Below are 15704 nucleotides of genomic sequence, written 5' to 3'. Positions count from 1 at the left end.
TTTCTTCTTGCAGTTCTTCCAGTTTTTGCTTCATGTTAACTCCATGACACATGTCAACATGTCTGTTGTCAGACACATATACATTAAGGATTATCATATGTTCTTGGGAATTGACCCCTTTATCATGTCAACATGATAGTTTGCTTCATGTTAACTGAAAACCAGTTTTTGCTTCATGTTAACTCCATGACACATGTCAACATGTCTGTTGTCAGACACATATACATTAAGGGTTATCATATGTTCTTGGGAATTGACCCCTTTATCATTATGTAATACCCTTCTTTATCTCTGATAATATTCCTTACTCTGAAGTCTGCTGTCTGAAATTAATATTTCATCTTTCTTTTGATTAGTGTTTACATGGTATACTTTCTCAATCCCTTTATGTCTAATTTATGTGTGCCTTTATATTTAAAGGTGGCTTCTTATAGATCTTGGTCTTTTGATACACTCTGACAATCCATCTTTTACTGGTGTATTTAGACCATTCACATTTAAAGCTATTATTAATATACTTAGATTAATATCCACCATGTTTGTACTGTTTGCTATTTATTGCCCCTGCTCTTTGTTTCTATTTTTGTCTTCCCTACTTTTTTTCCCTTTTGTGGCATTAACTAACCATTTTATTATATACTTCTATTTTCTTTCCTTTATTAGTTTATCAGTTATATTTAATCTTTTCATTTTCTTTTTTAGTGGTTGCCCTAGAGTTTGCCACTAATCCAACTCCACTTTCAAATAATACTGTACCACTTCATGGATAGTGCAAGCACTTCATAAAAACAAAATATTCCTGATTCTTTCCTCCTGTTCTTGTATCATTGCTTTCATTCATTTCACTTATACATTAGCTATCATTAGTGAATATATTTTTGCTATTATTGTGAACTGGTATCTGTTCAATAATTTAAGAATATTAAAAACATTTTTGTTTTACCTTCACTTATTCCTTCTCTGATGCCCTTCCTTCTTTATGTAGATCTGGGTTCCTGACCTATATCGTTTTCTTCTCTCTGAATTTCTTTTAACATTTTGCAAGGCAGGTTTACTGACTCAATTTTTGTTGGTCTAAGAAAGTCTTGGGGTGCCTGGGTGGCGCAGTCAGTTAAGCGTCCGACTTCAGCCAGGTCACGATCTCACGGTCCGTGAGTTCGAGCCCCGCGTCAGGCTCTGGGCTGATGGCTCAGAGCCTGGAGCCTGTTTCCGATTCTGTGTCTCCCTCTCTCTCTGCCCCTCCCCCGTTCATGCTCTGTCTCTCTCTGTCCCAAAAATAAATAAACGTTGAAAAAAAAATTAAAAAAAAAAAGTCTTTATTTATCCTTTACTTTTGATGATGATTTTTTAGGATACAGAAGTAGAGTCTGGTGTGTTCTTGTTGGTTTTTGTATTAACACTTTAAATACTTCATTTCACTCTCTTTTTGCTTGCACTGTTTCTGAGGGTAAGTCAGACATAATTTTTATCTTTGCTCCTCAATAAGTAAGGTGTTGTCTTCCCCTCTGGCTTCTTTCAATATTTTTTTAATCTTTGATTTTCTGTAGTTTGAATATGATATACTTAGGTGTAGTTTGTGTGTGTGTGTATGTGTGTGTGTATGGTATTTATCCTGCTTGGAATTCTCTGAGCTTCCTGGATCTGTGGTTTTCTATCTGAAACTAATTTGGGGGAAATTGTCAATCACTTGCTTCAAACATTTCTTCTGCTGCTTTTTCTCTTCTCCTTTTGCTATTCCCATTTCTTTTTGTAGTTGTCCCACAGTTCTTGTATTTTCTTTTTTTCAATATTTTTCTCCTCTTTACTTTTCAGTTTTTGAAGTTCCTATTGACATATCCACAAGCTCAGAGATTCTTTCTTCAGCTATGTGCAGTCTAGTAATGAATCCATCAAAGCCAACATTTCCATTAGGGTTTTTAATTTCTAGCATTTCTTTTTGGTTCTTAGAGTTTCCATCTCTCTGCTTACATTACCCGTCTGTTCTTACACGTTTACCTTTCTATTGGAGCCCTGAGTATTTTAGTCATAGTTGTTTTAAAATCATAGTCTGATAGTTCCAACATCCCTGTAATATCTGGGTCTAGTTCTGATGCTTTGTCTCTTCAAGTTGTGTGGGTTGTTTTTTTTTTTTTGTCCTATTTTTGCTTAAAAGTGAATATGATGTCCTAGGTAAAAAGGCCTTTAGTAATATAGTGGTAAGTTGTGAGGGGAAGAAAAGAGTTCTTTAGAATTCTTAACCAGTCTTTAGTGAGCCTGTGCTTCTAGGCTGTGAACCTCACAAGTGCCTCTCAGGTTTTTTTTCCTACCCCATTTGGTTATATAGGATGGCTAGTGGAAATTATATTAGAGGGGGCAGGAGTTGGTTATTTCTCTTTTCCCAGATCAATTTGGCTCTGATAAAATCCTCATAAGTTAGGTTCTGACAAAACAGTTTCTTTTGAGGGACAGTACAAGAAGAACAGAAAACTGTCATACTGCACATGGTTACTTTCCCCCTCTCCTTGCCAGATGGCTCCTGGAGGTAAAACTCATGAAAGTCTGTCTCCTACACCATGACTGGCCTCCCTCAGACTTATCCACACTGAGTTTCTAGCCAATTTGCCAATAACAATTTTGGTTTTCCTATCCTAGCACTGGTTCCTGCTGAGGTTTCTACTCTGATAAGCTATGATTCTCTGTATCCACATTCCTGTTTCCAATTTTAGGGACAGTTATTTGCCCTGTGACCTTACTTCTTTGATAGAGCTAAGAACAGTTGTCAATTTTTAAGTTTGCTTAGCTTTTTATATGTTGGTAAGATGGAGTGATGATGGTGGACCAGAAACTGGAAGTGTCTAGGATATTATTTTTGAGCTCTAAACTCTCAAGACTGCTTCCTTCAAAAAACTGATGATAAGATTTTAATGGAGAAATTCTGGCCCTAAGATTATTTGAAAATCATAGCTGGATGTATAATCAAGCTTTTCTTTCATTTATTTAAAGGCAAAACAACTTCATAAAATAGTTATAAAGTATCTATTATTGAAAATAAGGTATCTTTATTGAAAGTAAACCTGAAAGAAACAAAAATGGGGTAATAACCTAAAACCTAAACTATTTCCATACAATATCCATTTCTTTGGAACTAGGCAAGCTACCACCTGAGTAGAAGACATAAACTTGATTAAAAGTGATGAGACTGATTTTTGCATGTGGTTGAGAGTTTAGATTTCTTACTTAATTTAACTTATATACACTATGGGATTGGTGAATTAAATATGATTTGTAGAGAAACTGTAGCTCCATCTCTATTATCTAGAATATATGCTATTATCTAAAATATTATCTAGAATATATATGTTTTAAGAGTTTCTTTAGTGAATGTTAGGGTGTGTGTGTGTGTGTGTGTGTGTGTGTGTGTGAGAGAGAGAGAGAGAGAGAGAGAGAGGGAGACAGTGAGAAAGAGACACACACACACACATAAGACACAGACAGATAGACATGGAGACAGAGAGACAGAGACAGAGAGACAGGAAAAGAGAATATAAGAATATCCACTCCCCAAGATAGAAACATGGAGGAAGATCCTTTTCCTATAAATTACTCTAAATTTGAAAACTCAAAGATTAAAGAAAACAAAGGGGAAAACTGGTTATAGATCTAAGTATGTATGTTTGCAGTCTCAATACTGGTGTTTATAAAACTCCTAAGTTAGTTCCTGAGCAAACTGCAGTCCTCAATCTCAATGGAAAATCTTTGGTGACCAATATGTTTTCCACTCCTCAGTGCCCCTGACCCTACTCCTAACAAGTGCTGTATAGACACTGCTCACGATATAAGGTATAGGGCCATGGGAATGTGCATGTAAGATCTATGTATAGAAATTATATTTACAAAGGAGTCCAATCACTTATACTATCAGATGTCCAAATTTAGATTCAGAACTTTAAAAATACTGATGTTAATCTCAAACTTTAGCCTGTACTACAAAGCTATAATCATCAAGACAATATGGTATTGGCACAAAAACAGACACATAGACCAATGGAACAGAATAGAGAACCTAGAATTGGACCCACAAATGTATGGCCAACTAATCTTTGACAAAGCTGGAATGAGTATACAATGGAAAAAAGTCTCTCTAGCAAAGGGTGCTAGGAGAACTGGATAGCAACATGCAAAAGAATGAAACTGGACCACTTTCTTACACCATACACAAAAATAAACTCAAAATGGATGAAAGACCTAAATGTGAAACAGGAAACCATCAAAATCCTAGAAGAGAAAACAGGCAACAACCTCTTTGACTTCAGCTGCAGCAATTTCTTACTCGACACATCCCCAAAGGTAAGGGAATTAAAAGCAAAAATGAACTATTGGGACCTCATCAAGATAAAAACCTTCTGCACAGCAAAGGAAATAACAAAACTAAAAGACAACCCACAGAATGGAAGAAGATACTTGCAAATGACATAGCAGATAAAGGGTTAGTATCCAAAATCTATAAAGAACTGACCAACCTCAACACCCGAAAAACAAATAATCCAGTGAAGATATAGGTAGAAGACATGAATAGACACTTCTCCAAAGAAGACATCTAGGTGGCTAACAGACACATGAAAAGATGCTCAACATTGCTATGTTACATAAACTTTTTATAATTCTTATATCATATAAAAATTATATGATAATGAGATGCTTTGAAATTTTAATGGGAAAGAAAGTTTTATACACTTCTTTACAAGGCAGTAGTTGTTTTAAAATTGGGGTCCTAATTTTATTAAGAACCTTAATATTGCTAGGAGTATAATATTCCTTCCAGCTGACTTAAAATTAAATATCAAAAGTATGTTTTAAATAAAAATCTTTAATCAATGCTGTTTCTAATCCTCAAGATTTAACATAAAAAGTCATGAAAAACATTAAAATATATACCTGTTAAGCAATTATTACTATTTTTTGACAGAGTTAAGGAAATATTTCCTCTTTGTCCACATATTGTTTGTAATAGAGCTGAAGTATACAGCCGATTTGATCTGGTTTATATAGATTAAGCAGTGGCTTTGTTGGTTTGTGTTTTAATATTTATCAAATATACCTCTTATTTTCTCTCCATTTACATTTCTTATTTCACATACCGTTTGTAATAACTTTATTCAAATTTCCTTGTGGAGGACAAGAATACTTCTTTTCCTTCTGTGGTTTTGTTTCCTCTGTTTGTGACAAGACACTTTCCTTAGTTTCTTCATGTTCATGAATACTACTATCTTTGAGGATCTGAAGTAAAACAAGGAAATCTTTTAAGACATATACTTTTCATACTATTTTATGAATGTACAAAACCACCAAATCTCATAATTAAGTTCATATTATTACTGTCATCATGGAGAGTTACACATATAAAAGAATATTCATGCATTATATCATTAGGTATTTGGGGATGTCACAGGAGTGCACTTTGTAGAGCACTTTAATTTAGCTTTTATAGACTTGTCCCTGCCATTTTCATTTGTGGTTTATGCATACTGGATAAATGAGCCTATAGGATAAGCAGAATAATTAAAAGTGTCCCTCTTCAGTCTTACTTCCAAAGATTATTCCATAAAACTTTTGTAGAATGAAAATACAACTGAGTTGGAAAGAAGATGAAATATAATTCTACTTGGACTCATTTCATTTGAAAAATTATATAACTGGAAAAAAATGAGAAAAACAGTTCAAGCTTTCAGAAATTCAAGGCTCATGCTTCCACTGTTAATTATAGATAACATCCTTAGGTAGTTCATGAGTTTAGATACATCTTCCAGGCTTTAAATGTTGGTTAGTCTAACTATGAAACTGCCGATTTAGAAAAAAAAAAAGGACACTGTAGTTTGTGAGAATATTAAGAGGCTTCTTCCAAGGTAAACAAAACAAAACAAACAAACAAACAAAACAGAATAGAGTTAACCCTAAAATAAAGATCTTCAAATTTGCTTTATTGTCATTATGGTGCGTGTGTGTGTGTGTGTGTGTGTATGTATGTATTTGCATGTGCACAAACAGGCCAACACTGTAAGTGTATTGCTAATACTTTGAGTGCAGTGGAGAGAGATGTGAGCCTATAGTGTAAGCAGACGTGTCTCTCTCCACTGCACTCAAATGAAGAGAGTGCACTGTCACAAGAAATGGTAACAAAGGCTAGAGGCATGGACAGATTAAGGAAGGGAAGAGGAAAGAAACATTTAGTAACTAGGGAGACAGAGGCACCACAGCAGCTGATGTAAATGAATTATGTGGTTCTTTAATAGCAAACTTCTTTAAAATTAATCATAATTAATCTGTTGGGAGTTCTGGTATAGAGACTTTTTGGATAGTCTGTCACTATACAAAAGGGCCAAGAATAGACACAAAGGTGAATTTTGATTAGTTTGGGTGAAAGTGCATATACAGTAAGACCGTATTATTTTAAGTTTTATTATTTCAGAATGTATAATAAATTGATATAGACCAGGATGAAGTCTTTACAGATAAATAAAATAGTTAGAATCAATGACAAATGTTTTATATATTTAAAAGAAGATTTTTTGAGCCCTTAAGAACTATAGAAACCTCTTCCTTTTTAAAAAGTAAGCAATTTTTAGGGGCGCCTGGGTGGCGCAGTCGGTTAAGCGTCCGACTTCAGCCAGGTCACGATCTCGCGGTCCGAGTTCGAGCCCCGCGTCGGGCTCTGGGCTGATGGCTCAGAGCCTGGAGCCTGTTTCCGACTCTGTGTCTCCCTCTCTCTCTGCCCCTCCCCCGTTCATGCTCTGTCTCTCTCTGTCCCAAAAATAAATAAACATTGAAAAAAAAAATTTTTAAAGTAAGCAATTTTTAAAAAGTAAATAATTTATAGTTCTAATTGTGAGCAATTATTATGTAGTAAAACTAGACCAACAAAACGTCTATTACTTACTCTATACACTTGGGAAAATAAAAACTTGGTTCTCTTCAAATATACAGAACAGTGGTTTAGTTAATTTAGATTTGTCTTTACCTCTTGTAGTTTAAATTACTGAGTTTTTCCTAGACATGGCAAAAAATAATAAACCATATTTCCATTATTCCTAAAGCCTGCCTTTTTTAGCCCCCAAATAATCTTTAGTCACCCCTTTCCATCTTTTCGTTCATTTTGCTCATTTCTTAGGACTTAAATTAGTTATTTTCAGGGGTGCTTGGGTGGCTTTGTCGGTTAAGCGTCCAACTTCGTCTCAGGTCATGATCTCACGGTCCGTGAGTTCGAGCCCCACATCGGGCTCTGTGCTGACAGCTCAGAGCTTGGAGCCTGCTTCAGATTATGTGTCTACCTCTCTCTCTGCCCCTCCTCCGCTTTCACTCTGTCTCTGTCTCTCCAAAATAAATAAAGATTAAAAAATCTTTTAAATTATTTTTAAATGACCACTTCTCATTTTTTAACCAGACATATAATAGAAAGTTAATAAGTAAACTTTAAAAATAAAATCTAAGATAAGATTGATTTTTATGTCTTATATTACAAAATAGTTTTAGGTTTTCACCTGAGGAGTTGTAGATGATGGGGTGTTTTTATCCTCCAAATGTTCATTTTGTGGTTCTGTGATGTACATGCTAATATTTAAAAGAAAAATAATTTGAAAAAAAGTACTATAAATCCATCTGAAACAAACATGGTTAAGTGGGATTAATATTTTAATGATTTTTTATCATAAAGTTGTATCACAGTCAAGTCAAATACCTTTATAGCTAAGACAGATCCAAATATTCATTGTAAAGTTATTAAGCAAAATCACGTGCATAAGTTTTAAAAACTTATTTATCACACAGAAATTTAAAACTTCTCAGTGGTTCATAATGTTGGGTCATACCTTAAGAGCAATACATCAGAAAACTCAGTTCTTTATTTTATGCACTGAAATAGTTTCCACCATTGATTTACTCTATGTTCAATTACATTCCTGTCAGAAGAGAGTACAAAAGTTTTTAAAATATGATCAACTACATTAATACTTACATCTATAAGTTACTGATACATACTGTCTTTATATGTGGTCCATTTGAAAGATCATCCTTTACCCATTGCATTCCAGTGTCACCTTTGTTGTAAATCAGGTGACCACATATATGTGAATTTATTTTTGGATTCTGTTCTGTTCCACCAGTCTATTTCTCTATCCTTATGCCAACACTACACTAGTACTTGTATAATAGGAATTGTTATCTGGTGGTGTAAGCTCTCTAGCTTTGTTCTCCTTCAGAGTAGGATTGACTCTTTGTCTCTTTGTGTTTCCACATAAATTTTATTTAATTTTTTTTTTTAATTTTTTTTTCAACGTTTATTTATTTTTGCGACAGAGAGAGACAGAGCATGAACGGGGGAGGGGCAGAGAGAGAGGGAGACACAGAATCGGAAACAGGCTCCAGGCTCTGAGCCATCAGCCCAGAGCCTGACGCGGGGCTCGAACTCTCGGACCGCGAGATCGTGACCTGGCTGAAGTCGGACGCTTAACCGACTGCGCCACCCAGGCGCCCCTAAATTTTATTTAATTTTTTAAAAAAATTAATTTATGTATGTATGTATGTATGTATGTATGTATTTTGGAGGAGCAGTGGAGAGAGAACCTTAAGCAGGCTTCATGCTCAGTGGGGAGCCTGATATGGGGCTGGATCCCACTGCCCTGGGATCAGGACCCGAGCTGAAATCAAAAGTTTGGTACTCAATCTACTGAGCCACCCAGGTGCCCCTCCACATAAATTTTAGAATGAAGTTGTACATTTATACACATACACATACACACTCTCTATATCTGGTAGAATTTTGACTAAAATTGCATTGATTCTGTAGATCAATTTGGGGAGAACTGACATCTTAACAATATTGAGTTTTGTAATACTTACAAATTGTATACATCTCTCCATTTATTTAGATTTTCTTTAGTTTACCTTAATATTTGTAGTTTTCAGTGTAAAGGTCTTACATATCTTTCATTAGACTTATTCCTACATAGGCTTATTTCTAGGTAATGATGTTTTTTGAGATGTACCAAAAACAGTACCATTAAAAAAAACCTGTTGCTTGTTTTTTGCTGGTATACAGAAATACAACTAATTTTTATTTATTTACCTTGAACCTAGACCTTAATAAATTCACTTTATTCTAATAGTCTGTATATTCTTTTGGATTTTCTAACTATACAAGCATGTCATCAGCAAATATCTTTTAATTTCTTCCTTTCTCAATTTTATACATTTTTTTAAAAGTTTATTTATTTATTTTGAGAGAGAGAAAGCACGAGCAGTGAAGGGGCAGAGAGAAGGGGAGAGAGAGAGAATCTTAAGCAGGCTCGGTACTATCAGCACAGAGGGTGAAGCGGGGCTTGATCTCACGAACCATGAGATCATGACTTGAGCTGAAATCAAGAGTCGGAGCCTTAACCCATTAAGCCTTTTTGTTTTTTTGTTTTTAATATGAAATTTATTGTCAAATTGGTTTCCATACAACACCCAGTGCTCATCCCAACAGGTGCCCTCCTCAATGCCCATCACCCACTTTGCCCTCCCCCCATCAACCCTCAGTTTATTCTCAGTTTTTAAGAGTCTCTTATGGTTTGCTTCCCTCCCTCTTGAACTTTTTTCCCCCCCTTCCGCTCCCCCATGGTCTTCTGTTAAGTTTCTCAGGATCCATGTAAGAGTGAAAACATGTGGTATCTGTCTTTCTCTGTATGACTTATTTCACTTAGCATAACACTCTCCAGTTCCATCCACGTTCCTACAAAAGGCCATATTTCATTCTTTCTCATTGCCAAGTAGTATTCCATTGTATACATAAACCACAATTTCTTTATCCATTCATAAGTTGATGGACATTTAGGCTCTTTCCATAATTTAGCTATTGTTGAAAGTGCTGCTATAAACATTGGGGTACAAGTCCCTATGCATCAGCAATCCTGTATCCCTTGGGTAAATTCCTAGCAGTACTAGGGCTAGTATCCAAAATCTATAAAGAACTCACCAATTTTTTTCTTTCTTTATTGCACTGGTTGAAACCTGTATTTACAGTTGTTTTATATCCTTGCTGACCTTGGTATTGTCTGTATTTGTTTTAACATAGATCTGTTGGTAATAAATTCCTTCATTATTTGTTTACCTTAAATGTATTTCACCTTCACTTTTGAAAGGGATTCTCACTGAATACAGAATTCCATATTAGAAGTTATTTTCTTTAAGAATTTTAAAGATGTTCCCCTGTATTCTGGCTCCCATAACTTCTGTTGAGAATTTAACTGTCATTCTTACTATGGTTCCTTTGAAGATGATATGTCTTTGGCTGATATTAATCATAGTTGTTAATTTTTTTTCATTGTGGTAAAATATACATAACAAAACTTTACCATTTTAAAGTAGACAGTTCACTGGCATTAAGTACATTCACATTATTAAGCAACCATCACCACTATCCATCTCCAGAACTTTTTCATCATTCCAAACTGAAATTCTGCATCCAACTCCCCATTGTCTTTTCTCCTAATCCCCTGGCAACCACATTCTACTTTTCATCTCTATGAATTAGACTACCTCAAGTACCTCCAATAAATGGATTCACAATATTTGTCCTTTTGCATCTGGTTTATTTCACTTAGCATAAGGTCTTCAAAATTCATCCATTTTGTATCATGTATCAGAATTTCCTTCCTCTTTATGGATGAAAAACATCCCATTGGATGTATATATCACATTTTGTTTATTCATTCATTCACTTATGCATATTTGTGTTGTTTCTACCCTTTGGCTATTGTGAACAATGCTAAGAACATGGGTGTGCAAATATCTGTTCAAGTCTCTGCCTGAAAGCTGCTAGATCATATGGTAATTGTTTCCTTTTTCGAGGAACTGCCATACTGTTTTCCACAGTGACTATGGCTATACCATCTTATATTCATACCAGCAATGCACAAAGGTTCCAATTTCTATATATATTTGTCAGCACCTGTTATGCTGTTTTTTGATAATAGCCATCTTAATGGGTTTGAAATGGTGTCTCATTGTGGTTTTCATTTCCATTCTCCTAATGATTACTGAGCATCTTTCATGTGCTTATTGACCATTTATATATCTTCTTTGGAAAAGATCTGTTCTAGTCTTTGCCCAGTTTTTAATTGGGTTATTTATTTTTTGTTTTCAAGTTGTGAGGGTTTTTTAAATATATTCTGTGTATTAATCACTTACCTGATACATTATTTACAAATATTTTGTCACTGTGGGTTGCCTTTTCTCTCTGTTAATGGTGTTTTTCAACACACAAAAGTTTTTAATTTTGATGCAGTCCAATTTCTCTCTTTCTTTTATTGCCTGTGTTTTGGCTATTTTATCCAAGAAACCATTGCCAAATTCAATATCATGAAGTTTACTCCCATATTTTAAGAGTTTTATAGTTCTAGTTCTTGCAGTCATAGTCATTTTAACACCTTTGTTTGCTAACTGCTAACTAAAAATTCTGAGTCACCTTTGAATCTGTTCCTATTTTCAATTTTCTATCTTGGCTGGTAGTCATATAGTATTGTCTAATAGCTAGCATGGCTAATAATTTGTATTGAAAACTTGACATTGTGTATAAAAATTCAGTCTCTAGATAATATCTTCCTCCAGACAGAAATATGTGGAGTGGGGACAGTGTTAATCACTAAGCAAATCAGACACTGAGCTTGGTTGAGACAGCTTTGCAACTTTCAGTTTTTATCTCAATGTGTCCCAATTTCTGAGGAATAGTTCTCTAAGAATTTTGCTATAGATGATGTACTCCCCAAATTATGGTAGCCTCACATATTTTCCACAGATCAGGATACCTTACCACTTCCCCTTTGGTTTACTCCTTTTGTTCTTGCTTTACTATCCCAGAATAGCTGAATAAACTTCTCCACGGTGACATAGCTATAAATAAGGAGTTAGGTGGGGCCAGAATCAGGCAGCTGGTTCCAGAGCCAACACTCTTTTTTTTTTTTAATATAATTTATTGTAAAATTGGTTTCCATATAACACCCAGTGCTCATCGTGACAAGTGCCGTCCTCAATGCCCATCACCCACTTCCCCCTCTCCCCCACCCCCCATCAACCCTCAGTTTGTTTTCAGTATTTAAGAGTCTTTTATGGCTTGCCTCCCTCCCTCTCTGTAACTTTTTCCCCCTTTGCCCCTTCCCTTCCCCCTCCCCCATGGTCTTCTGTTAAGTTTCTCAAGATCCACATATAAGTGAAAACATATGGTATCTGTCTTTCTTTGGCCTGACTTAGTTCACTTAGCATAATACCCTCCAGTTCCATCCATGTTGCTGCAAATGGCCAGATTTCATTCTTTCTCATTGCCAATTAGTATTCCATTGTGTATATAAACCACAATTTCTTTATCCACTCATCAGTTGATGGACATTTAGGCTCTTTCCATAATTTGGCTATTGTCGAAAGTGCTGCTATAAATATTCGGGTACATGTGCCCCTATGCATCAGTACTCCTGTATCCTTGGGTAAATTCCTAGCAGTGCTATTGCTGGGTCATAGGGTAGTTCTATTTTTAATTTTTTGAGGAACCTCCACACTATTTTCCAGAGTGGCTGCACCAGTTTGCATTCCCACCAATAGTGCAAGAGGGTTCCCATTTCTCCACATCCTCACCAGCATCTATAGTCTCCTGATTTGTTCATTTTAGCCACTCTGACTGGTGTGAGGTGATATCTCAGTGTAGCTTTGATTTGTATTTCCCTGATGATGATTGTTGTTGAGCATCTTTTCACGTGTCTGTGGCCACCTGATGTCTTCTTTAGAGAAGTGTCTATTCATGTCTTCTGCCCATTTCTTCACTGGATTATTTGTTTTTTGGGTGTGGACTTTTGTGAGTTCTTTACAGATTTTAGATACTAATGCTTTGTCCAATATGTCATTTGCAAATATCTTTTCCCATTCTGTTGGTTGCCTTTTAGTTGTGCTGATTGTTTCTTTTGCGGTGCAGAAGGTTTTTATCTTGATGAGGTCCCAATAGTTCATTTTTGCTTTTAATTCCCTTGCCTTTGGGGATGTGTCAAGTAAGAAATTGCTGTGGCTAAGGTCAAAGAGGTTTTTTCCTGCTTTCTCCTCTAGGGTTTTGATGGTTTCCTGTCTCACATTCAGGTCCTTCATCCATTTTGAGTTTATTTTTGTGTATGGTGTAAGAAAGTGGTCTAGTGTCATTCTTCTGCATGTTGCTGTCCAGTTCTCCCAGCACCATTTGTTAAAGAGGCTGTCTTTTTTCCATTGGATACTCATTCCAGTTTTGTCAAAGATTAGTTGGCCATACATTTGAGGGCCCAATTCTAGGGTCTGTGTTCTATTCCATTGGTCTATGTGTCTGTTTTTATGCCAATACCATACTATATTGATGATCACAGCTTTGTAGTAGAGGCTAAGGTCTGGGATTGTTATGCCTCCCACTTTGGTTTTCTTCTTCAGTATTATTTTGGCTATTTGGGGTGTTTTGTGGTTCCATACAAATTTTAGGATTGTTTGTTCTAGCTTTGAGAAGAATGCTTGTGCAATTTTGAGTGGGATTGCATTGAATGTGTAGATTGCTTTGGGTAGTATTGACATTTTAACAATATTTATTCTTCCAATCCATGAGCATGGAATGTTTTTCCATTTCTTTGTATCTTCTTCAATTTCCTTCATAAGCTTTCTGTAGTTTTCAGCATATAGATCTTTTACATCTTTGGTTAGGTTTATTCCTAGGTATTTTATGGTTCTTGGTGCAACTGTAAATGAGATCAGTTTCTTTATTTCTCTTTCTATTGCTTCATTATTGGTGTGTAAAAATGCAACTGATGTCTGTACATTAATTCTGTACCCTGCAACTTTGCTGAATTCATGTATCAGTTCTAGCAGACTTTTGGTGGAGTCTGTCGGGTTTTCCATGTCGTGTAACATGTCATCTGTGAAAAGTGAAAGTTTGACTTTATCTTTGCCAATTTTGATGCCTTTGATTTCATTTTGTTATCTGATTGCTAATACTAGGACTTCCAACACTATGTTAAACGACAGTGGTGAGAGTGGACATCCCTGTCGTGTTCCTCATCTCAGGGGGATAGCTCTCAGTGTTTCCCCATTAAGGATGATATTAGCTGTGGGCTTTTCATAAATGGCTTCTATAATGTTCAAGTATGTTCCCTCTATCCCGACTTTCTTGAGGGTTTTCATTGAGAAAGGATGATGTATTTTGTCAAATGCTTTTCCTGAATCTATTGACAGGATCATATGGTTCTTAATCTTTTCTTTTATTAATGTGATGTATCACATTGATTGATTTGAGAATATTGAACCAACCCTGCAGCCCAGGAATGAATCCCACTTGATCATGGTGAATAATTCTTTTCATAGGCTGTTGAATTTGATTTGTTAGTATCTTGTTGAGAATTTTTGCATCCACATTCATCAGGGATATTAGCCTGTAGTTCTCTTTTTTTGCTGGGTCTCTGTGTGGTTTAGGAATAAAAGTAATACTGACTTCATAGAATGAGTCCAGAAGTTTTCTTTCCCTTTCTATTTTTTGCAACAGCTTGAGAAGAATAGGTATTAACTCTGCTTTAAATGTCTGGTAGAATTCCCCTGGGAATCCATCTGGTCCAGGACTCTTATTTGTTGGGAGATTTTTGATGACTGATTCAATTTCCTCACTAGTTATGGGTCTGTTCAAATTTTCTATTTCTTCCTGTTTGAGTTTTGGTAGTGTGTGGGTGTTTAGGAATTTGTCCATTTCTTCCAGGTTGTCCAGTTTGCTGGCATATAATTTTTCATAGTATTCCCTGATAATTGCTTGTATTTCTGAGGGGTTGGTTGTAATAAATCCATTTTAATTTGTGATTTTATCTATTTACGTCCTCTGTCTTTTTTTTGAGAAGCCTGGCTAGAGGTTTATCAATTTTGTTTATTTTTTCAAAAAACCAACTCTTGGTTTCATTCATCTGTTCTACTGTGTTTTGTATTCTATGTTGTTTATTTCTGCAGAGCCTACACTTTAAAAATTAAAGTTCCTATAATATGCCAGAAACTGTGCTATACACAGATGAAAATTTTCACAAGGAAATGGCCATAATAAATCCATTTTCAAAAAGAGAGAAGAAAAATCTATCATATATCTAACTTTTTGGCTTTTCCATTTTAAAAAAGAAACTATTAAAAATAAGGGCCCTAGAAAAACTTCAAAATAGAGCATAATGAGTAAGTTATAGGGGCTCCTGGGTGGCTCAGTCAGTTAAGTTTCTGACTCTTGATTTTGGCTCAGGTCATAATCTCACAGTTCATGAGATTGGATTCTGCGTGGGGCTCTGTACTGACAGTGCAGAACTTGCTTGGGATTCTCTCTCTTTCTCTCAAGTAAATAAATATTTAAAAGAATAGTAACAGAAGGCTAACATTATTTAGAAATAGCTCATAGGAAATCAATTTATAAAAGTGTTACAATCCCTAGCCATCATCTCATTGCCTGTCATCCTGCCCTCTACATGCCCCTCACCTCCCAAGCCCCTTCACTGAGTACTCTGGAACTTCTGCTAGACTATTATCAAACTCTCAGCCTCTTACATTTTCAACCTATTTTCAGAGCATTTTCTCAAATTCTGTGTTCTATCTGAAACCAAGCACTTCCCTTAAGGACACTTCTTCCCCTATGGTTCTCTTACATAATATCTGTTTATTTACTACCATTCTTTCTGACA

The 15704-nt window shown here is 35.5% G+C and overlaps 1 protein-coding gene across 2 annotated transcripts in view; it reads right to left on the bottom strand.

Annotated features, from left to right (window-relative positions):
• Positions 1-15704, bottom strand: part of SLC9B1 (solute carrier family 9 member B1) — a 75516-nt gene that overhangs the window by 46963 nt on the left and 12849 nt on the right. Inside the window, exons 3-5 of one of the 2 annotated variants that reach the window (XM_043571474.1) lie at positions 7842-7931; positions 7515-7584; positions 5118-5256 (exon numbers count right to left, since the gene is read on the bottom strand). In XM_043571474.1, the coding sequence (XP_043427409.1) occupies positions 5118-5256; positions 7515-7583 (208 nt within the window). In that variant the 5' untranslated portion in view covers position 7584; positions 7842-7931. The remainder of the gene's footprint in view (positions 1-5117; positions 5257-7514; positions 7585-7841; positions 7932-15704) is intronic. The other variant, XM_043571483.1, reaches the window with a different exon arrangement.

This window comes from Prionailurus bengalensis, chromosome B1 (assembly GCF_016509475.1).
Source record: "Prionailurus bengalensis isolate Pbe53 chromosome B1, Fcat_Pben_1.1_paternal_pri, whole genome shotgun sequence".
NCBI classification, from domain to species: Eukaryota; Metazoa; Chordata; class Mammalia; order Carnivora; family Felidae; genus Prionailurus; species Prionailurus bengalensis.
This window is presented reverse-complemented; position numbering and strand designations above follow the sequence as displayed.